At 39.5% G+C, this 24,967-nt stretch overlaps 1 protein-coding gene across 1 annotated transcript; it reads left to right on the plus strand.

Moving 5' to 3' along the window:
* Nucleotides 1-379: 379 nt before the first annotated feature.
* On the plus strand, nucleotides 380-24,044 carry Pgk1 (phosphoglycerate kinase 1). Its single transcript, XM_047536286.1, has 11 exons — nucleotides 380-538; nucleotides 6,932-6,982; nucleotides 12,432-12,587; nucleotides 12,702-12,846; nucleotides 15,887-15,990; nucleotides 16,872-16,991; nucleotides 20,436-20,550; nucleotides 21,394-21,573; nucleotides 22,746-22,923; nucleotides 23,180-23,278; nucleotides 23,654-24,044. Exons 1-11 carry the CDS (start codon nucleotides 474-476, stop codon nucleotides 23,692-23,694), a joined length of 1,254 nt encoding a protein of 417 aa, XP_047392242.1. The 5' UTR covers nucleotides 380-473; the 3' UTR covers nucleotides 23,695-24,044.
* The last annotated feature ends 923 nt before the right edge of the window (nucleotides 24,045-24,967 follow it).

Consider the following 24,967-nt stretch of genomic DNA (forward strand, 5'->3'; position numbering starts at 1 on the left):
GCATCGCAGCTCCTTGGGTGTGGCTCTTGGACCAAAGCCGCAGAAGCTGTGGGCCTCTCACACTTTCCACAGCCATTCCGCAGCTCCACCCAGCTCCCACCCGCCCCACCTGCGGGTCCCTTCACACTGCCTCTCGCTCCGCCCCTAGTCAGGAAGGTTCCCCGCAGCTCGCGGCGTGCCGGACGTGACAAATGGAAGCCGCACGTCCCACCAGTTCCCTCGCAGACGGACAGCACCTCGGAGCAATGGCAGCGCGCCGGCCCCTTTGGGCCGCGGCCAATAGCGGCTGCTCTGCTTGGCGCGCCCTGATCCGTGGCCGGGAAGGGGCGGTGCGGGAGGCGGGGCGTCGGGGGGCGGTGCGGGCGCGCTCCCGGTCCGCGAGGTGCTCGGCATTCTGCACGCGTCTGGACTGTACGTCGGTCGCATTATCCTTCTCTCAATCTGCGACCTCTCGCCCTCTCCTTATTGCCAAAATGTCGCTGTCTAACAAGCTGACTCTGGACAAGCTGGACGTGAAGGGAAAGAGGGTCGTTATGAGGTAATTTTACAAATCTGCCCGCGCGCCCTGTAGGTTTTGCCTCAGCCTTTTTGGCCTGGGCGGACTTGCTTTCCAGTCTACCCAAAGTTACTTTCACCTCTCAGCGGGATCCCTGGGGTCTTAGATTTGCAGGACGAGGCTGCCCTCCTTTGGGGCTGAGACTGTGCCCAAGTTTGAGGGTTCCTAACCATTTTTCTTTTAGTCCAGGAAGCGCCGTAGTCACCTTTTGGGAATGGATCCTACCGAGAAAGGGCTCAGATTGCCCAGATCTATTTTTCCTCTTTCCTGCTCCTGAAATGCACTTACAGCCCCTCATCGGCGAATGGGACCCAATTCTTACCCCCAAAATCTTTAGGCCCTAAGAAAGGGACCTTGAAAGGTCATTTGGGTAATCTCCCTTCCCCCACCATTCTAGACCTTCCCAGACAAATGAAAAAATGACCCTCATTTTAAAGGTCCTTGCACAAAAGTGTATGTTTCCCAGAGGATGTTTCTTTAAATGTGTAAGTATGGAACCCCCATAAAGAATTGGGGGTGGGAGGATGGGGCGCACCGGATGAGGCCCTGCAGAGTTTATGTAACAAGCCTCTGCTGCCCTACCGTGTGGTTGGACTTCGGGCCAAGGGGTTTGCATCAGGATTGTGACACATACTGGGTAATGGTAGCGCAGGGTGTGGTTGTTCATACTTGCTATTCTTCAACCTCTCTCTGGCATGTGGGTAGCGAAACAGGACATTAGAAGTGAGGAAGCCTCCCCAAGCACGTGGGGTCTCTTACCCTGCACATGTGGATCCTTGTTCATTTACCAACATGGCTTCTCCCTTATCTGCCAGAATTACTAGTAGGGTGTATGGAATTTATACATGTATCCTTTTTGTAATGCATGATACAATTCTGCATGCCAAGAATAAGGTGCATGAAGATGGGAAGATGGGTAGGGATGAAACTTGATAGTTCATGTACTGTTAAAAAGGGCCATAAGAATTTGATTGATTGCAGCCCTGACCTTTTAGGGAATGTTGGCAGTTGATGGGTATGTATGTGAATGGTGTGATTCAGCCCCTTTTACAATTGGACCAGTTAAATGAGGTCATCTTTTGGATATTAATGGATGCACAAGGCAGTAGGAGATCTTCTTTTACTCCAGCTTTAAACATATGAGGGCATTTATGAGCTAGAGAACTGTATGTGTACCCTAAAAGTCAATGTAGCTCTCCTCTTCTCATTTCATTATGGCCAGGACTAGTCTGCAGTTTGCCTTCTCTACCTTCCTACGGAAATAGAACCCAATAGGAATGTCCATGAAAAATCCTGATATCCATATTTCCCCAAATGGGATAGCCTTTGTAATCTGAACAAAGTAGGAATCCCAGCCATCCTAGTATTAGATAAGGGCTCTCTGTGGACCTTGTACCATCATCCTATGAAAAGGTGATAGTCTATCTGGAATACAGAACTGGTAGACATTGGCCTGCAACTACCTCTTAGGTTTTAATTATTCTTTTTCATTTTCACTGTGCTTAAGGCTGACCTTTCCAGATGCATGTATCAACAGAAAGACAAGGAATGGGGCATCATGCTAATCACTTGCTATAATGGCAGTCAGGAGCTTTATCTCCTCTCTTTGCAGGTAAACTGGCTTGAGGAATTAATTTGGCTGGTTGCGGGTGGGAGCGGAGGAGGAGTTGCTTATCTTTTTTGCCTCTGCACCCAATAAAGTTTCATTTAACACAGATTAACCCTGAGCCACGAAATGATTGGCTAGTCCTGTTTTGCTGATGGAAGATGACCTGTTCAAGGTTACTGAAGTAGCAAGTTGGTGGCAGAGCCAGGGCTACAATTTGGGTCTCTTTGGCTACCAATCAGATCCTTTACATATTTGAACATAATGAACTAGGACAGGTTAAAATAAACCTTTTGTCTGCTGAAGGTTACAGTCAATAATTTTCTCACAGTAAATTGTATTTATTTAGGCTGAAGACAGGAAGTTATTTTGTTTCCTGATTATTAATGTATCTCTTTTTAACAGAGTCACATTGTAGATTTTTTTTGGAGGAGCCCAGACAAACCCTGCCTGCTCAGCTCAATTCCTTTTTGTTTCAGTGCCTTTATGTGGTGGTGGCTGGCAGTGTTTCAGAAATGGGGACTCCTGAGTAGTGGCTGCTTAATTTGCCTCTTTGTCCTGTGGAAGGGACTGTGTGTTTGCTGACAGTCCCCTGGTTTGAATTGCCAAGGGAAATCAACTGTCTTGTTGGGGGAACTTTCCATAGCCAGAAACTTGACTGGTTAATTACCAGGTTCCACCTCAGTTTTTTAGGACTCCCATTGACTTTACAGTCTCTTTGAGTAAATTTCCTGCTTATTATTGCCATGTCATTTCCTTTCTTCTGTCTCATAGGTTGCCAGTCATCTTTTGCTTGCTTGTAAAGCACTTCCCCTTTCCTTGTTCCCTCCTGTTTTTTAAACCTCACTGGTTTTCTCTAACTTGTTATAACTTGTTAAGCAACAGCCCTGATGCTGTGGAAAGAGAAAAAACTGACAGCAGAAGAAGAAATGCCTCCAAAACAGCTATAATACCCCAGTTTTCTAATCAGGCACAGTGATACTATGATGGACATGGTTGCTTTGAGAGTTTTTAATGGAACTGAGTCTGGAGTCCTGAGATTTCAAGTCATAAGGACTTGATATTCATATTCCAAACAAATCAATGATTTAAAAAATTTATTTTGAAATAATTATAGTTACAGGAGTGTTGCAAAGATCATACAGTGAGGTATTGTTCATCCAGTTTCCCCTGGTGGATAGATCTTACATTAATTATAGTACAATGTCAAAAGTGGGAAACTGACATTGGTATAAAGTGTATATAGTTCTGTTATTTTATCATGTGTAGATTTGTGTAACCACCACCATAATCAAGATACAGATCTGTATCACTACCAAGATCTCCCTCATGCTATCCCTTTGTAGTCACACCCCATTCCTAACTCCTAGTCATTACTGATTTCTCCTGTTTCTAAAATTTTGTCATTTCAAAAAAGTTATGTAGTTGGGTGAGGCAGTGCAAACCTGTAATCCCAGCGGCTCAGGAGGATGAGGCAGGAGGATCGTGAGTTCAAAGCCAGCCTCAGCAACTTAGCAAGGCACTAAGCAACTCAGTGAGACACTGTCTCTAAAATATAAAACAGTGCTGGGAATGTGGCTGAGTGGTTAAGTACCCCTGGGTTCAGTACCTGGTACCAAAAAAGAAAAAGAAGTTAAATAAATGGAATTATATAGTGTGTAACTTTTTGGTATTGACTTTTTCACTCAGCATTATATCATCAAGATTTCTCCAAGTTGTCACATATATTGGTAGTACATTCCTTTGTATTGCTGAGCAGTTTTCCATGGTATGATTATATCATAATTTGTTGAAACATTCATCCACTGAAGGACATTTGAGTTGTTTCTAGTTTTGGGCTATTGTAAATGAAGTCAGTATGAACATATGCTGTAATTACTCTGGGATAAATGTTAGGAGTGGAATTTCTGGGTCATATTTAACTCTCCTCCCTTTTTTTTGTTTTGGGGATTGCTTTTCAAGTGCCCTGCAATTGAGATATGCTCCTAACTTGTATTTAACCTTTTGAGCGAATTTCCAGATTGTTTCCCACAGCTGTGGCACCACTTTACATTCCTACCAGCAGTGTACAAGTAATCTCTGCATCCTCACCGGCATTGGTGTGTCATTTTTTTTTTATTTTAGCCATTCTGATATGTGTGCAGTGATATCTGAATTTATTCCTGTGGCAAAGCTCAGGAATGTTTCAGGGAAGTGCAAAAGGAAGGGGTGCAGATTTTACATAAAATGGAATGAGTAGAATGTGTAGGCAAGAGCAGTTACTGTGTTGGAGTCTTAAGAGGAGAAGCTGAAAATAGACTTGCTGAGAGTATAGACGATGACGAGGGCAGTGAGGAGAGAGTACAAATCCAATTTTCATCAGTGAGCTGATGCCATGGCAACATAGATAGAGGAGACAGATTCTTGGGTGTTTCTGCCCAAAGGCATTACTTCCTGTAAGGTCTAGGGGTAGGGAACAGTGATGCAAGGGGTGGTTTGTGCTCACCCTCTTGCCATTAGCTCTTGCCTTTCTGGGAAGCTGCAGTGATGCAAATGACCCATGGTAACAGGATACCCGATTCTTCGGAATGCACTCTGAGGCTGGCAGGGGCCTTGTTCAAGATATTTAAAGAAGATGCTTAGAATCAGAATCAAGTGGCCTGAAACTAAGCAGAGTATATTTCTTTCTTTAGAGGCATACTGCCTTTTAGTTTTGAAGGCTTTCTTCAGAATGGTTGAATATAGAAGAAATATTTCCCTCAGTCTACCTTTGGAAAAGGCTCCTCAGGCCTAGTACATACAGAAAATGTAATGGTTTTCTCAGTAGGTCTGAAGAATTTCATAGTCATCTCTCAGCCCTCAGCTGTTGAGAGGAAGCAGGTGGTACAAAGGGCAGAAGGAAAAGATGGAGTTTTGTGATGGAGGACAGCAACAGTTTTCTTGACTATTCATAATTCCCTGTAGTCCCTTAGCAGTTGTTTGTAGTAATATCTTCCAAATCACAGAATTATAATTTGAAGAAGCATTAACATATATAAGAGCTAACACTAATAACACATAACTGTGTGCCAGATACTCTCCTAAGCACTTTACAAATTGGTTATTTAATTCTCTTAATGACTATGAGGTAGATACTATCACCCCCATTCTACAGATAAGAAAAAAAATATGATCTTGGCAGGCAAAACAGACCTTAAAATAGGAGCCACAGATTATTGCTTTCAGTCACAATAGAAGTAGGCCGAGGTTCCAATTTTAAGAATTGGTTCTTAAAAGTGGTAAAGCAGTAATCTGTTAGGTTAGAAGGGAAAGCTTGTGACATTTGACTACTTCCCTTGTAATTGTCTGTCAGGTGGGCTAGTGTACATGTCTCATGGTTATCTTACTTGTATTGTCTGCTTGAAGGATAATGTGTGAGCTTGGTACTTGACCCTGGGTTACTTCCTAGTCTTAAGGCCACAGGTTTTCTCCAAAATAAATGATTGTATCTTCTTGATTTTTTTTTTTTTGTTCCAGGAATTGAACCAGGGGTGCTTTACCACAAAGCTACGTACCCAACCCCTTTTTTAAAAAATATCTTTTTAGTTGTAGATGGACACAATGCCTTTATTTTATTAATAGTTTAATGTAGTGCTGAGGATTGAACCCAGTGCTTTACACGTGCTAGGCAAGCATTCTACCACTGAGCTACAACCCCACCCTCCAGACCTTTTTGTTTTTATTTTTATTTTGAGACAGGGTATTGCTAAGTTGCTGCAGTTGGCCTCAAATTTGGGATCCTCCTGCTTCAGCCTCTCCTGCGATTATAGGCATGCACCACTGCCACCAGGCAATGATATTCTCTTAATGTGTGTGAGTGTTTTCCAGTATTGGGGATAGAATCGAGGAGTACTGTGCCCCTGAGCTATATCCCCAGTGCCCCCTACCCCTATTTTATTTTGAGACCAGGATTTGCTAAGTTGCTAAGGCTGGGCTCAAACCTGAGATCCTCCTGTTCCAGCCTTCACAGTTGCTAGGATCACAAGTGTGCATTATCATTACTGACTCTTGATGTGTTTTTATTTAAATATTAATTTTCATTATTTTAAAAATTAATATATTATAATTATATATAATAGTGGGGTTCATTACACCATTTATATATGCACATAACATAATTTGCTCCATTTCATTCTTTAGTATTTCCCCTTTCCCTCCTCCAACCCTCTTCATTCTACTGATCTCCCTTCTGTTTTTAATTGGTTAATGTGTTTTATTCTTCTAATTAATTTTTCCTTTGAGTGATGTTAGTTTCACAAGGACCCAGAAATAGAATCAGAAGCATTAGAATCATGATTCATTTCTTATTTTTCTTCATCCATGAGGATGCTACTCAGATAGTCATTCCAGACCTAGATGGAAGTACTTTCAAATGGAATTGACTTTAGCTTCCCAGGTCTTCAGGTATAGTTCCTGTGATTTAAGTTAGGTTTTTTATTTTTTGAAATTTCTTTTAAAGTGTGAGGTCATACTTAAAAGGGTATAAATCATAATCTCAACAAAGTATCACATAATGAGCACATTTATGCAATCACTCAGGTCAAGAATAAGTAGAACATTACCAGAAGCCCCCTCTGGTATTCTATCTCAGTGGCTAATTATTATCTTGACTTTTAACGTCCCTGATTATTTTTAAGGTGAGATTTGAACTTCTGGCTTACTTAACTGGTTCAGTAAAAGTGCTTCTCTTGATCTTGAGGGAATGGTAAGTTGATCATGGTTCTGAAACTGAAATTTTGTTTCTTTTTTAGAGTGGACTTCAATGTTCCTATGAAGAATAACCAGATAACGAACAACCAGAGGTAATGTCTTTGCTAAATCTGAGCTGGGTTTAAGAGGTGTATTGGTGTGAATATATAGGATAAAATGGTTTTCCTTTCATATTGTTAAGTGATAGCAACTTAAGCCATATGATTTTGGCTTTCTTCCAATCTGCCATCTGATCTGCTTTCTTCTTTCTTTTTAAAAAGATTTTTTAGTTGTAGATGGACACAATATCTTTATTATTTTTATGTGGTGCTGAGGATCAAACCCAGTGCCTTGCACTTGCAAGACCAGTGCTCTACCACTGAGCTACAGCCCCAGCCCTGGTCTGCTTTCTTATGAGAATGTAAGAATTGCAACACTCTAAATTTTGTAAAAATATTTTTAGATGGACATAATAACTTTATTTCGTATGAGGTGCTAAGGATTGAACCCAATGCCTCACATATGATATGCAAGCGCTCTACCACTGAACCACAACCCCAGCCCTTGAAACATTCTAAATTTATGAGAAAATACAAATTGAAAAAAAAGTCGTCCTAAGAAAGTGATTTTCCTCTCTTCCCTATTTTTTTAATTTGAAGAATTTGGAGTTATTCCTTTTTAAATAATATCAAAGTTTTAGGTTCATTGACTTCTCTTGAGAAATGAAGAACGATACAAGAGGATTTTTAATACCAATAATTATTAAGCTTACATGTATTTTTACAAGATTATTCCAGATAGCTTTAAAAAGTCAGCTTTGGAGAATTTTGATTCATTTTTACTTTAAATTTAAATTTAATTTAATTTAATTTAATTTTGAGACCAGGTCTTGCTGTGTTGCCTAGGCTGGGCATGAACTCATGATCCTTTAGCCTTAGCTTCCTGAGTAGCTGGGAATATAAGTGTTCATTGCCATGACTGGCTTTGATTTGTTTTTACTTTTAAAAAATGAGGGAAAAGACTTTGAAAGTAATATTTTCAGTCAGTTTAGCTGTTTCAGTGTCTTGGATCCTAGATTCAGAAGCAGAAGTTCTTTTTTTTTCTTTTTAAAAAAATTCCACATTTTTTAAATCAGTGCAGAATAATTGTACACAACAGTGGATTTGTTGTTATCCACCGTTGACACAATATGACACAATATGATAATATAGTTTGTCTAATATCATTCCTTTGCAGTTCCCCTTTCACTCCCCTCCTCCTTCTCCCTTGTTCATTTCCTCATTTCCACTGATCTCCCTTTGATTTTTTTGAGATCCCCCACACACCTTGTTTTCCCCTTTTTTCCTCTCTAGCTGCTATATGAAAGAGAAAACATTCGACCCTTGATCTTCTGAGTCTGGCTTATTGCATTTAACAAAATGTACTCAAGTTCCATCCATTTTCCAGCAAATGCCATAATTTCAATTCTTCTTTGGTACTAGGCATTGAATCCAGGGCCACCTAGCTACCGAGCCACATTCCCCCACTCTTTTTTATTTTTATTTTGAGACAGGGTATCACTAAGTTGCTTAGGGCCTTGCTAAATTGCTGGCCTTGAACTTGTAATTCTTTTTCCTCACTCTCCAAAATTGCTGGAATTATAGGTGTGTGCCATTGACTCATTTTTCTTTATGGCTGAGTAAAACTCTGTTGTGTATATATAACACATTTTGTTTATCCATTCATCTATTGATCAACAGGTAGACCAATTCCATAGTTTGGCTTTTGTGGATTGTTCTGCTATAAACATGCATGTATTGCTACAGTATGATGACTTTAATTCTTTAGGGTAAATAGCAAGGAGTGTTCTAGTTGGGTCATATGGTGGCTCTACTCTTAGTCTTTTGAGGAACATCCATACTGATTTTTGATAGTGATTGTACTAATTTATAATCCCACCAACAGTGTAAGTCTTCCTTTCAGAGGCAGAAGTTTTAAGTGATAATATGGTTCTCGCTTCTAACGATTATAAAAGGTTTTTATTTTAAATTTTAAATGAAAATTTGATCTTGAAAGGTGCTTCCCAAGGCCAGTGTTACCCAAAAGAAATGTGATATAAGGCATATTTTATTTAATTCAGTAAGTCTAAAAAATTATTTCAATATGTAATCACTATAAAATTAATTAAAGGGCAGTTAATATTTTTATGGTAAGTCTTTCAAGATCCAGCATATATTTTACACGTATATAGCACATCTCAGTTTGGACTAGTCTCTTTCCTAGTAGTCAATAGGCACCATAATGACTGTTGGCTAATTACTAATGGCTACCATATTGGACAATGTAGGTCTAGATCCAGAATATTTTCAGGTATTGGGCCAAGAATAGGGCCTGGCATTTTATCATACACATCCCTGAATTATCATGGTGATAAGATCTTTGTACACAGCAGCTTTGAACCCTCCCCCATTTTTGTGATGCCGGTGGTTGAACCCTAGACCCCAAGCATGCTAGGCAGGCACTCTTACACTGTTCCACATCCTCACCTTTGACCTCTCTTAATTTTCATTATACTGCAGTATGCCGGGAAGATTGGACATTTGTCTATCAAGGTATTTAATGAGTAAAAGCAGAGAAACAGGTCTGGGTGCATTTAGAAATTCATGGGGTTGATTAACAAATGAAGTATTAGAAGCAGTAGAACTTATGTATAAGATAGTTATACATAGTTATGTATAAGATGGTTCATTGGGTCAAACTATATATGATACAGTTTTATTTATTTTATATAAACAATTTTCTATATCTGTTACATAGCATAAAATATTTTTGAAACATTACTTTTTTGTTTCATTTTTCCCTTCTTTGCTCAATTATCACTTTATCACACTTTCCCTGGGCAGCCTATATAAAATCTCCTCCACTGTTATTCTTCAGTCATTCTTATCTTTTATCCTCCTATATTGCTTTACTTTATCTATAACTCTTTAACACGATCTCAGAGATTACACATACACATACATTGTGTGCATGCTTTTACACATACACACATTTAAAAATTTTCTCTCCCTCCATTAGAATTCTACTTACATGAGAACAGAGACTGCTTATTTTAATTTTTATTTATTTTTTGCTACTGGGGTTTGATCCTAGGTATGCTTTACCACAGAGCCACATCTGTAGTCCATTTTTTGAGACAGGGTCTTGCTAAATTGCCCAGGCTGGCCTTGAACTTGTAATCCTCCTGCTTCACCTACTGTGTTGCATGTCTTTTTTTTTTAATTTACTTTTATATTCTTTGCACCTGGAATGATGACTGGCCCAAAAGAATCATTTAGTAAATATTGTTGAAAAATAAATGTTTTGTTTTGTTACCAGGTTGATTTTGTTTTGTTTTGTTTTGTAGCAGGGATTGAACGCAGGGGCACTTAACCACTGAGCCACATCCCCAGCCCTTTTTTTATTTTATTTAGAGACAAAGTCTTGCTAAATTGCTGAGGCCCTCACTGAACTGCTGAGGCTGGCTTTTGGACTCGTGATCCTCCTGCCTCAGCCTCCCGAGCCACTGGGATTATAGGCTTGTGCCATCAGTTTTAATTTCTTGTAAACTGGGGAAAATGGAAAGCAGCAGGTTTGTAACAAAACTTGTAAATGTTTAAAGGAAGCTGGGCAAGCTGGTGCACACCTGTAATTCTAGCAACTTGTGAGGCTGAGGCAGGAAGGTGATACGTTCAAGACCAGCCTCAGCAACGAAGTGAGACCTTAGCAACTTAGCAAGACCTTGTCTCAAAAAATAAAAGGAACTGGGGATGTATCTCAGTGGTAAAACACCTCTGGGTTTAATCCAAAGTAAAAAAAAAATGCTTAAAGTGAGTTTTTTATTATTGTTTCTGTTTTTGGTGGTGGGCCTCATGCAAGCTAAGTACACACTCTACTGCTGAGCTTCTTTTTACTTTTGTGGTACTCAGAAATGAACCCAAGGCCTACATCCTCAGTCCTTTTTGTTTTATTTTGAGCCAGGGTCTTACTGAGTTGCCCAGGCTGGCCTCAAACTTGTGATCCTCCTGCCTCAGCTTCCCAAGTAGCTGAGGTTATAGGCATGTGCCACTGTGCTGGCTCAGCCCCAGATTTTTAAATTAAAATATAATATAATAAATGTGATACATTATGGAAACCAAGTTCTATATGTGTTTATTTTGTCTACATAAAAAAAGTGACTTAGTATATATTATGGGTGCAGAAAAGTTGCTACAAATTTATTTTTTTCCAAAATTTCCTTCGTGGTTTCAGGATTTGAAATATTATGTCTTCTGCCACCACATAAGAGTGCTGTTTTAGGAGTCTCCAAAAATACCCACATATTCCATAGTGAGGACTTGGCATATAATCGTTCTAATGGCCAAACTATATTTCAGTGAAAGAATGGCATGACAAGATCAGCAAGGGGAAAAGACACAGGAGGAGTCTGGAGAATTCCATGGCACAGGCTTCTAACATACCATGAGGGGACTATCAGATGTGCTCACTACACAGTGTCTTAAGAATGTAGTAATTGTGTGCAGTGATTCTTTCCAGAGAAGGCCATTAGAGACTCATTCCAATATTTTTTCTTTCTTTATTTTAACAACCACATATTAGTTGTAAATATTAATGGGGTTCAGTGTGATATTTCCATATGTGCATATAAAGTGCACTGATTAAATCCAATCACCCTTTTCTGACCTCTCCCACCCTTCCCAATCTTTAATAATCACTATTCTACTTTCAAGATGATTTGTTTAGATTCCACAAATGAGAGAGAACACACAGTACTTGTCTTTCTGTATTTCATTTTATATGTTGTCTGCCAGTTCCATCCATTTTGTTGAAAATGATAGAATTTCATTCTTCTTTATGGCCAAATAATACTTTTTTGTTTGTGTATATACATATATGTATGTACATATGTATTTTTTTCTTTATCCGTTCATTTGTTGATGAGGGACCTAGGCTGATTGCCATATCTTAGCAATTGTGGATAGCATTGCAGTAAATGTGGATATGAAAAAATCTTTTGGATACAGATTTCATTTTCTTTGACTGTATACCCAGGGGAACTGGTTACATAGGTACCTTCTACCTAGCAACCACCCAAATTTCAGACTTCTAGAAGGGAGCAGATGTTCAACATAAATTACCTTGTTTATACAGTTTAGGGAAGGAGAACAGCCCTTGCCAGTTAGAGAGCTGAGGGAACATTTCAGAAGCCAAGTTCTTACATACCTGTCAAGGGCCAGCCTTCCAAGCAGGTCCTCCTGTAGATAGCAAATTCAGGCTGGCTTTGCAAACTCTTTTCTGCACAAGGGACAAATCCATGATGACACTATATTATCCTGGGTGGAAGATTGGCATCATATTTAATTTCTTCCCTGGACATGAATTTTAGGACTACCACTGAGTTGCTGACAGTAGATTTGAAGGAACTTAGAAAGGTAAAGGGGCTTTAGGTTTTTTTTAAGTCATGAATAAACTATCTCCGAGTAATCCCTAGGAATAACATTGCTCTGTCAACTGTATTTATTTTATTTTATTTTATTTTTTCAGGATCAAGGCTGCTGTCCCAAGCATCAAATTCTGTTTGGACAATGGAGCCAAGTCAGTTGTCCTTATGAGCCACCTGGGCAGGCCTGATGGTGTTCCCATGCCCGACAAGTACTCCTTAGAACCAGTTGCTGTAGAACTAAAATCTTTACTGGGCAAGTAAGTGTCAGGCTTTGGTGCTGGTTGGATTTATAGGACAGGTTGGTCAGGCATGTTGTTATTGGTTTTTGATTTTCAGACTGCTTAAGTGGCTTCATCTCTTGCTCTCCCGAGGGATGTTCTGTTCTTGAAGGACTGTGTGGGTCCAGAAGTAGAGAAAGCTTGTGCCAATCCTGCAGCTGGGTCTGTTATCCTGTTGGAGAACCTTCGCTTTCACGTCGAGGAAGAAGGGAAGGGAAAAGATGCTTCTGGGAACAAGGTGGGTCCTGTGATTTTGACATTATTGAGGATAAGGTCCTTAATCTGTCAGAGACTGTGATTGAAGAATACAAGAAGCTCTTGTTTATTTTTCCCTAGACACCTTTTATTGAAGTATAACATACATGTAAGAATGCACAAACACAGCTTGATGCATGAAATTAACACACCTTTGTAACTACCACCTGGGTCAAGTAATAGAATACTACCAGCCTCCCAGAAGTCCTCCTGGTACTCAAATGGTTTGAAACACATGTGAACACACTTGGGGTCTAAGATTATTCAGTGAATTTGATGGTCATGGTGATATTGGATTTAAGGTATTTTCCTAAGAATCATAAAATCTTTTCCTTTGAATCTGTCTTTAGAGTCAAAGGATTCTAGGTTTCATCCTCACTTCATAAAGAAACTAAGTCTCAGGAAAAAGATACTAAGTTATAGAAAGGTAATCATTTGACTAAAGTTAGTGGTGCTATTGCTAGACTTATAGCTGAGGCCATTAGATCAACAAACTTTTTCTGTAGTGGCTAGATAGTAAATATTTTAGGTCTTGTGGGTCATAAAGGCCATATAGGCTCTGCTGGCTCTACTTGGCTCTGCCATTGTCAGGCAAAAGCAGCCATAGATAACCCACAAACAGATTACTATGACTTGACAACCAGAATTCTATTATTAAATGATCTTTGAGCATGATTTTTTTCTTTATTCTTTTTAGTTATGGATGACAGTAGAATCTATTTTGATATATTTATACAAGCATGGAATATATCTTATTCTAATTAGGATTCCAGTCTTATGGATGTTTGAGCATGATTTTGAATTTGATTCAGTAGAAGGGAAGCTGAAGGCACTTTTCAGTACTTTCCACTCTGCTGGTCTTTAGCATCTGAGAACACATGCCCTGAGGCTGGTATCTCAGTCCCCTTTCGACTTCTGACATTTCTTAAGGTCATTGGGAGTGCCTGCTTTCAAGCAGTTTCTTTTCTTAGCAGCACAGGCCCTGGTTTTGCCTTATCCTGCCTTTGGCATGGTCTTGATGAAGTACTAGGAGTCAAATGCTGACCTAAAATTTGATGCCCTTTTAAACTGAAACTCAAGATGCACAAACTCTAGGGCTTAGAAGTGATGGGAGGCAAACTGGCAAATTGGGGCAAAATGTTTTATTCAGTATACGATGAACTGCTTAAGCTATTCTGTGATTTTTTAATAGTTAATTAATTTGGCATTTAGTGTCTAATGGCTTTCAATATCAGAAATTTCAGGAGCCTGCTGATAAATTCAAACTGGACACAAGAATAAAGTGAGAACATAAAATTTTAATTTTATCCAGAGTGACCACATTGATCTTTCAGAATGAACATCGTCTTCCTTTTAGTTATTGGCAGATTAAAAATGAGGAATGAGTTATGATTATTATTGTTTGATCGTGTGGCATTTTTCCCCCATTTTTCATACATATATATCTATTTATATATTTATATTACATCATTTATATATAAATATATTGTGTGTGTGTGTGTGTATTTTTTTTTTGGTACTTGGGATTTAGCCCAGGGGCACTTTACCACTGAGCTACTGAGGTACATCTCTGGTCCTTTTTAGTTTTTATTTTGAAAATAGGGTCTCACTGAGTTGCTCAGGGCTTCACTAAATTGCTGTGGCTGGCCTTGAACTTGCAACCCTTCTGTCTCTCCCTCCTTAAACACTGGGATTACAAGTGTGGGCCACTGTGCCTGGTGGCTCCTTAAACAGTTCTTAAAATGGAATGATTATCATGCCTTTTTGGTCGATAGGAATATTTGAAGGACAGAGAGTTCAACAGTTATATGGTGAATTAGTGTAAGAGCTAGTCCTAGAACCCAGGTCTCCTGATGTTTTAGTAGTGTTACCATTACTACATGTATCTTCCAGTCACTAGTGGTAGATGGTTTTCCACCCTAAAGAGATTATAGGGGCTCCACCATCCTTACTTTTAGTATTCATTCCTCTGTAATTCTTTGGGTCATTAGTGGAAAATGCCATTTTTTGTGGTGGCCTTCTTCACCTCTTGATACGTACGAAAATGGGAGTGGGCACTTACTAAAATGAGCATCAGTTTTGTGCCGTGTACCCCTTCATCTGGCATGTTTCCTGTGCATCCTTGCTTAGATACCTGCCAGAGACTTCGTTTTGCTCCCTTTGCCATTCTGTTTTCTGTCCTTTGGGGGAATCCCTGGATGGTGAGCTGCTACCTCATAACCCTGTGTTTTCCTTCTATTTTTTTTCCCTCTCTCTTTGTGGAAGTGTATGTCTTGTTTTCTCAGATGTCTAACTTTGAGGGAAGGCTATAAAGGACCTCCTTTTAAACCAATATAAAATTTTTCTGAAGTACTTTTCTATTGTCATGTGTAATTTGCCATCTGTGTCCAAGCCTTCCCTTGTTGCTTTTTTGAGGAATACGTATGAGAGCCACTTTGCCTTTGCAGAAGGGCCTTGGTAGTCAGCACCTTGAGTGAAGTATAATACTTTCACAAGGAGAATATATTAAAATGAGGAAATGAGTCAGCCATAAGGAGAGGGAAGAAAAGTCAGAATTTTGGCCTATAGTTTGGAGAGAGGCCAGTGGGATGTGATTAGCCTCATATGATTAGAGGTTAAGCTATGGCTCAAGAATATTAGGTTTGCAATTTTGATGGAGGGTGAGGGAGTGCAGGATCATGAAGAAATGGCAAAAGGATGTGGAATATTTGGGAGAAAAAAACAATCCTGTTGTTAAAAATTTGCTGTCCCATCTATTCAGGGTCTTTAGAGGGCTGGGGATATGGCTCAGTTGGTAGAGTGCTTGCCTTGCAAGCCCAAGGCCCTGGGTTCAATCCCGAGCACTGCACACAAAAAAAAAAAAAAAAAAAAAAAGAAAGAAAGAAAAGAGAGTTCTCTCTATATACAAGGTCTTTAGAGAAGTTCAGACAGACTCCTAGTGGCATGAAATGCTTTTACAGTTAGTTGTGTTTGAAGCCATCAACACTTCTGTGTTGGTTTTCATCTTTTGCTTTTCTTTGCAGGTGAAAGCCGAGCCAGCCAAAGTAGAAGCTTTCCGAGCTTCACTTTCCAAACTAGGGGATGTCTATGTGAATGATGCTTTTGGCACTGCACACCGAGCCCACAGGTACCAAGAGCCTTATTGGATACTGGGTTGGGAGCAGTATTTTTGTTTACTTGAGCAGCTCAAACTCTGGGCTGCTCTTAAAGATTGCTGTATAGTATTGTGATCATTTCAGCTTCTATCTCTAATTGGAGCCACTATTGTGGCTCTTATTGAGTATCCCTGATCTAGAGAGGAAATAAAGGTAAAAAATGTTGGGAATTGTCAAGCTTTTTATGTAGCTTTAGGAAGAGGTTTCTCTTTCTAATGGATATTCCTTTGGGAATGTTATGAGATCAGAATCTTACATTCCTATCAGCTGGTTGATTATTTATTGTGTATATATATATATATATATATATATATATATATATATATATATTGGTATTTGGGATTGAACCCAGAGGGGCTTGACCACCGAGTAACATCCCCAGCTGGTTTTTATTATGAGACAAGATCTTGCTAAGTTGCTTAGGGTCTTGCTGACTTACTGAGGCTGGCTTTGAACTTGGTGATCCTCCTGCATCACCTCCAAGCTGCTAGGATTACAGGTGTGCACTACTGCACCCAGTTTATTGTATACTGTAATTCAGCCCTTGTCTGGCTGAAGACTATTGGTGGTAGGTATGGATGCCACAGCAGATTGAAGGAAGATCATAGTATTTATTCCCTGGATCCCTCCCTACCTAAGTTCATTGCCTTTTACTCTTTCTGCTTGACCCTGTTTATCAGTCAAAAACCTTATCTTGTACCTATGTGTTTTTTATTGTAGTTTCAGGATGAAAACCATGATCTCTTGGAGACTTAGAAGAGATAAAAGCATTTTAGTGATGAGGAGCTGGCTACTAGGACTGGGAGAAATAGTAGGATTTGATGAGAATTTGATTGTCTTTGGTCTTTTCTAGCTCCATGGTGGGAGTCAATCTTCCACAGAAGGCTGGTGGTTTTTTGATGAAGAAGGAGCTGAACTATTTTGCCAAGGCCTTGGAGAGCCCAGAGCGACCTTTCCTGGCCATCCTAGGCGGGTATGAAGTATACTTCTGGATTATGTTTTAAGTACTATTTGCATGGTAGTAGGCCATAACTTGGGTGGTTTATTGTCAGATAGCATAGTCCTGCTGGGTAATTGTGTAGAATTTAATAAAGGGATATCTATACAAGTGAGGGTAGATTTAGGGACACTCGAAAGGGACGTTACAATAATTGGACTACTAATAGGCATCACCATCCCTAGGCCTGAGGGGACAAAGGAAGGAATCCAAAGAGGGTAGTATGTGGAGAGAGCCTTCCAGTTAGAATTATATAGTCTTTGTTCAAGGGATGGATGATCGTCTGGCAGGGAGGGATCCAGGGAATAAATACTGTGATCTTCCTTCAATTTGCTGTGGCATCCATACCTACCACCAATTGCTGAAACCCAACTGGAAGCCAGAGGATAAGGGAGTCCCTTGATGTGGTTCATGCAAGTCAGCCTCCTGGCATAGAGCAGGGTGGAGAAGGGTTGAAAATGGTTGTGGAGGGAAGAATGCGGAAAATCTGCTAAAGGTGCTCATTTCATAATTTTGGAGTTTTGGTGAGGCTCTTACATACAACCTGGCTGGGAATAACTAGGAAAATCTCCTATGTGTTCAATATTATGTCTTTATATCATTTAGACTTCATGTTGCACATTAGATACCTATGTGGATAGTGATTTTCTCATGGCTTAGTAAAGAATAAAAATTTCAGAATGGATGGTTGAGAGAATACACTTTAGGTGACAAAGGACTGGGAGTGCTTGGATGAGAGAGCATTGTGTTATTTGGCATGGCTGTTTGGTTGCAGCTTCTTTATGGTTACAGGACTGTGACCCTTCTGTAAGCAGGTTTTTTTCCCCCACGGGGCTAGACACACTCAGCATTTCCTGATGAAAACTGACTCTGGAGTTGGGTGTTGATTTCAGGTAGTATAGTTGCTCTCTAGGCTTTATGAGCCCAGTTTCAGAGTCCTAAAAATGATCTAGGTGGATTCAGGTTGTTGTGTTTTGTTCTTGCAAAAAGGTAAATTATTGGAGTCATTGCCCCTCTTGTACACTGGATTGTGAATGTCAGACTCAGCTTTTTTTTTCCTGGAGATTAGGATTTGAGCTGACTGGCTTTGTAGACTTTTTATAGACTCGTAATATGGGAGAGTGCTACCTAGTGGTTATGGTTAGATTTATATTCCCAGTGAATATAAATATGCTTGAAATCAGGGATAGCTTGGAAACCTCATATATATATATATTTTTTTTCTTTCTCTTATGTACCTATGATAGTTTAATTTATAAATTAGGCACATTGAGAGATTAATAACACTAATGAATTATAGCAATATACTATTATACAAGTTACTTAAAACTTACAAGTTGTTTATTTCTAGAATTTTCCATTTAATAATTTTGGATTGTGTTTGACCACAGATAAGTGAAACTGGATAAGGGGGTGCTACTGTAGCCATTTTGGTGAAGTTGATGTGGAAGATTTTGCCACATTCTTATAATGTAGTCTTCTGAGGCAATTAACAATTTCTGGGAAATTTTTACATTAAAACTTTACTGTGGAAACAAACATGTACAGAAGTTGAAAAGAATATCATCATAATAAACTCCTGAGTATCTGTTTGTTACATTGCTTTAACAATTGACATTTTTGCCAGTCTTGTTTTATCTGTGAACCCTATTTTGTTCAGAATTTTTTTCCCCCAGTGCTTGGGGTTGAAACCAGGATATTGAGCTATATCCCCAGTCATTTTTTATTTTTTATTTTGTAACAAGGCCTTGCTAAATTTCTGAGGCTGGCCTCGAAGTTGAAATCCTCCTGCCTCATTCTCCAGATTAGCTGGGATTAGAGCCATGTACCACTGTGCCCAGCTAGGAATTTTCTTTTAAATAACCACCATATTATACATAAGTTACTTTGTTAAGTATCCTTTATTCTATAATAGTCCCCTTCTCATTTTCATTCCAATAGTGTATTGAAGAAACAGGGACATTTGAGCTGTACACTGACCCTTAGAAGATGAGCATGTATTTTTTGTGTGCAAAGATGCCAGGATGGTGTGAAGATGATGTATATTCAGTAGAAACTGTACTTTGAATTTTGGTCTTTTCTTGGGCTAGTGATGTGCAGTATAATACTTTATTGGGATGACATGCTAGAAGTGAGCTGCAGTTCCCAGCCAGTCATGCAGTCATGATGGTAAACAACATTTAACTCTATAGTGTACTGTACTGCTAGGCTGTGGTGTTTGTCACGTTTAGTGTATTAACTGCATTTTCAACTTATTATATTTTCAACTTATGGTGGCTTTATTGGATGCAAGTTTAGGAGTCTCTGTGTGTGTGTACACATTTTAAACAAATAATCAATTCTTACCCTTAGTGGTGACCAGTCTATACAAGTGAAATACAGAGCCTCTTGCCATCCATTCCCCTGCATCATTGTTGCTTTATTCCATAGGATCTCTCAGGGTAGGCATCATCTTGTTTATTGAATGAAAAGGGAAACAGTCCTGAAGTGATTTGGCCATTTAAGTGGGATTTAAGTATATGGGAACATTTATGGAAGGTTGATTTTGTTTGTTTGTTATTTCCATAATCGCAGAGTGCTGGGGACTCGAACCCGGGCCTCCAGCATGAGAGACAGGCATTCTACGAGATGGGCTGTATGGCCTGCAAAATATATGGGAACATTTATGGAAGGCTAACTATTTGTTTCTCTTAGGATTTTTTTTCTCTCACAGGGAGGTAAGAGGTACATGTATTTATTTTCCTCCACTGGAAAATAAGCTTCAAAAGGGCAGGAATCTTTCTTTTGCCCACTGAGGTTTCTTAAACACCTAGAACAGTGCTTGGCACAGAGTAGGTGCCCAGTAAAGGTGTTGAATTAAGTGGTTCAGCAGAAAAATACCTTAAAGAAATTGTCCCCAGCAACTGAGCATGCGTGTGAATTGAGACTAGAAATATATTTTGTTCAGTATATATTTGGTGTACAATCTTATCCCTGTTCTAGGATTAAGACAGTTTTGAGTAGATGCAGGGATCTCATGATTAGCAACCTTGCTCAGGTACAGTTGGCAGTCTGGATCCTGTGAATTTTGAGGGGGGTATATGAGGAATCCATGGTTTATTTGGATAAGGGTTGGTTTTCCTTTCCTTTTTTCAGTGCTGAGGATTGAATCTAGGGCCTTGTGAATACTAGGCAAGTACTCTACTACTGAGCTGGATCCTCAGCCAAGGTTTTCTAAGTCCTTCTTGTTTTGGTGCCATATCCTCAAAGATTTCTTTGAAATGGATTGGGCTTTTGGGTTGGAGAAACACAGGGCAAAGTTATGCAGTACTTGTTCACTTTGGGGCATATTTTTGTTCCCTGCCTTAGCATAAAATCTCAAGCTCTGTTATTACTTCCCCAGTTGATCATTATTTTGGTGGTTTTTGCTTTCTCTTCTAGAGCTAAAGTTGCAGATAAGATCCAGCTGATCAATAATATGCTGGACAAAGTCAATGAGATGATTATTGGTGGTGGAATGGCTTTTACCTTCCTTAAGGTGCTCAACAACATGGAGGTAGGAAACCAATGCCAATGTGAAGTAGCTCTTCATTATAATAGCAGCTTATCTAGATTTAAAAAAGAAAACCAGCTTGATATGAAGCCTCCCTAAGAACTCCTCTATTTTTTCTTTTTTTTATTATAATTGGTTATACATTTTGACACATTGTACACAGATGTAGCATAACTTCTTATTCTTCTGACTGTACATGGTGCTGAGTTACACCAGTAGTGTAATCATACATGTGTATAGGGTAATAATGTAATTTATGTGTCATTCTACTGTCCTTCTCATCCCCACTGCCCCATCCCTCCTCTCATCTCATTCCCTTCTGCACAATCCAAAGTTCCTTCATTCTTCCCTACCCTCCCCACTATGGATCAGCATTTGCTGATCAGAAAACTTTCAGCCTTTGGTTTTTTGGGACTGGCTTATTTTGCTTAGCATGATATTCTCCATCTCCATTCATTTACCTGCAAATGCCATAATTTCATTCTTCTTTAAGACTGAGTAATATTCCACTGTGTATGTGTACCACGTTTTCTTTATCCATTCATCTGTTGAAGGGCATCTAGGTTGGTTCCATAGTTTAGCTATTGTGAATTGAGCTGCTATGCACATTGATGTGGCGGTGTCACAGTAGTATGCTGATTTTTAAGTCCTTTGGGTATAAATTGAGGAGTGGGATAGCTGGGTCAAATGGTAAAAACTCCTGTTTTTATCCTATCAAGTTGTTTTCTTTTTGCAATTGTTTCTTTATATTGTATCATGTCTGATTCCTATCCACTTTTGTGAGGCAATCATGTTCTTAGTATAGAGGCTAATCTTCATCATCTTGACCCCCCCCTCCCCGTACAGATTGGCACTTCTCTGTTTGATGAAGAGGGATCCAAGATTGTCAAAGACCTTATGTCCAAAGCTGAGAAGAATGGTGTGAAGATTACTTTGCCTGTTGATTTTGTCACTGCTGACAAGTTTGATGAGAATGCCAAGACTGGCCAAGCCACTGTGGCCTCTGGCATACCTGCTGGCTGGATGGTGAGTCACTTCAGTGGTTGGTAGTATGAGTGAACAGAAACTTTTGTGTCATCTAGCCAACCAACTAACATTTTTTGTGATGCTGGGATCAAATCTAGGAACTTGTTCTTGCTAGGCAAGTGCTCTACTGCTGAGCTACAACCCCAGTTGTCCAACAAACATTTTAAAACACTAGGCTATCAGAGAGGGCTCCAGATGTTGCAGTGAAACACTTTTTGTGGTAGAATTCATGGGCTGAAAGCAGTGGTATCAGATTGCTGCTGTCTTCAACCTGTATGAGAAAACTTACATGAAAACATTAACATAGAAGTATACTAATTATAATGAAAAATGTATGTATTAGAGATTAATATAAAAAAACTAATATAAATAGTCGATCATAGTCTTCTCCACATATTTTGATAGCTGTACAGAATTGTATCATGTTGGCATGGCCGTTTGCTGAGTCATTTTTCTTTTGTTAGGCTTTTGGGTATTATTTCTCAGTGTTAGGCATTTGGGTTCATCATTTCTCAGTGTCCCTAAGACCAGCAGTATAGGCATCATTTTTGGAATTTGTTGAAGAATATACTACTCCACACTTACTGAATCTGAAACCCTGAAAGCCTGGGAGAGGGCCTCAACAAATCGTGTTTGAACAAAGTGTCCTAGTGATTCTGATGCATGCCAAAAGTTGAGAACTACTGGTCTAGTTCAGTATTTCTCAGTCTCAACATTGTTGACATCTCCATTTTTATTGTGGAGGTCTGTAGTTTCATTGTGAGATGTTTAAAGCATCCTTGGCCACTAGGTGCTAGTAGTTTCCTGCCTCCCACAGTTTTATCTTTCAGAAATGTCTTCAGACATTGCTTCATGTCTCTTGTGGAGATGCAGGTCTGACCCAGGTTGAGATCCACTGATCTTGTTCTTGATTGTCATACATAGTGTGGCCAGAATTGTCTGCATTAAATAACTTGAGGTTTTCCCTTGTACTTGATCGTTCATAAAGTAGAATTTTTGAGTCAAGGGGCATGAATAAGTTTATGATTTTAAAGACTGAAGGGTACCTTTTGGTTTTAGAAGAAACTCTGGTGTTTAGCCTTGTGTTCGGACTTGGTGAAGGTGGTATTTGCTCTTCCAAGTAACTTTCCTCTCCTCGGCAGCTCATCTTCTCTTTTAACTCTACCCCTCAGGGCTTGGACTGTGGTCCTGAGAGCAGCAAGAAGTATGCTGAGGCTGTCAGTCGGGCTAAGCAAATTGTATGGAATGGACCTGTGGGTGTTTTTGAATGGGAAGCTTTTGCCCGGGGAACCAAAGCACTCATGGACGAGGTGGTGAAAGCTACTTCCAGGGGCTGCATCACCATCATAGGTAAGGTGTCCTTTACAAAACTAATACTAAGGTGAACTGGCAGAATTCTAATCAGAGGAAAGTAGAAGGGGGAATGGTTGACTTTTCTTGGCCTCTTGGTGTTAGGTGAATCTTTAGAGCCAAATGGGTATTGTAGGAGCATCTTCATGAAAGTGTTGGGACTTCATACAACTACTTTTGGGTTGCCTTATAGTTTTGGTGCTGATCAACTTTTTTTCTTTCTACTTTCCCTTTTTATCTGGCTTTCATTCAACAGGTGGTGGAGACACGGCCACTTGCTGTGCCAAATGGAACACAGAGGATAAAGTCAGCCATGTGAGCACTGGTGGTGGTGCTAGTTTGGAGCTCCTGGAAGGTGAGGTTCTTCCTTGGTTTTTGGCTTATTTGGTGGTAGGGGGGGACTCTTCACTAAGAAGTGGGTAGAATGGAATAAAGAAAGTTAATGGCTAGTACTGTCATTAGCAGTCATTATTAGCTGGGCAGTACAAATGGAGGAACTTCGAATAAAGCTCTTATATCCTTTTCAGGAGGGGAGGGGCAAAAAGGAATTTGTTCTTAAACATGTCACATTCTAGTAGACCTGGGACACAAAATGCAAAAGTTGCCCAATTCCTGGCTAAATTATCTTAAAGAAGAGCTGACATGTTATTGGGAAGAGAGAAGGGGGCAGATCTGGCTTAGTGGGCCCTATAGTAATGCTGTCTATGTGTATGTGCTCTCTCAAAAACAGGTAAAGTCCTTCCCGGGGTGGATGCTCTCAGCAATGTTTAGTACTTTCCTGCCTTTTGGTTCCTGTGCACGGCCCCTAAGTCATCTTAGCATTGGCATTAGCTAAAACCTCCCCCCACATCAAGATTCAGCTAGTGGCCAAGAGATGTAGCACCAGGAACCCTTAAACAGTTGCACAGCATCTCAGCTCATCTTTACTGCACCCTGGATTTGCCTATATTCTTCAAGATCCCATTTAAATTTCTTAGTGACTAAACCATCGTGCATTCTAGAGTGCATCTATTTATATTTTGCCTGTTAAAACAAAGCGAACTGTGTTAGCTTAGTTTTCTTTTTGACGTAGCTTATTTTGATTAGCTTGTCACTGTTCACTACTTGGCATGGAAACAAGATGAAATTCCAGTTTTAGGGAGAAGCAATTGATGATCTATTAAATAATCAATAAAAGTGTCCATTGAAACTGGAATTTTTTTCCTGTCATACTTTGTTAGGAAGGGTAAGAACAGAAACTTGAAGGGACCAAATATCTACATTTCTAAATGTAAGAAATGGGGTGGCAGCAGTGGGGAGGTGGGGGGATTAGGTGAAGTCTACTCCTTATTGAAGGGCTACTCTGTGGCAGATACTGCTAGTATTTTGTTTTAAAATATTATCAGTTTGACATAATCATAATTTAAATAGTCAGGGTTTCTATAGCAGCAAATAGAGCCCCAGCTCAACTCGCATTTGTGATTCCCATTTGCCAGAGGTGACCACTGTTTTTCTAGTTATTTACCTCCATGTTTCTAAATAACATCCTGTTGACTTCTTGAACTTTTAAAAAAGGTACCTATTAATTTCATACCATGGACGATTTAACTTATTTCTCTTTTTTTCTGTGTATCTATCATTGATTCATTCCCAAATCTGCCAGAAGTATAAATGTTTCAATTTATTCAAACACTTTAGACAATCTTCATTTTTACTGGAGACATCCAGTTGGTGCTTTTGCTCCAGTTTGTACTGGCTGCTCTCTAGGTTTGCTGTACAGCTGTTGCTCTGTTGTTTTTCTGGCCGCCCTCTGGTTTGAGCAGCAGGAATTCTAGTCATGTATTTGTAGATGAGACCCAGAGATGCTACCTACAGGTTCAGCAAATTAATGTTACAGCTGGGCTAGAACTTTAGCAGTATGATCACTTTTATTTCTTACTGATTACATTTTCTCCAATATTTTATTATTTCAAGTACATAGAGATATTGAATGAAATGTACAACGAACACCCATATACCCAGGATCTAGACTATGATTGCCAGCATTGTCCATCTATCCAATCCC

The sequence above is a fragment of the Sciurus carolinensis genome, chromosome X (assembly GCF_902686445.1).
Source record: "Sciurus carolinensis chromosome X, mSciCar1.2, whole genome shotgun sequence".
NCBI lineage: Eukaryota > Metazoa > Chordata > Mammalia > Rodentia > Sciuridae > Sciurus > Sciurus carolinensis.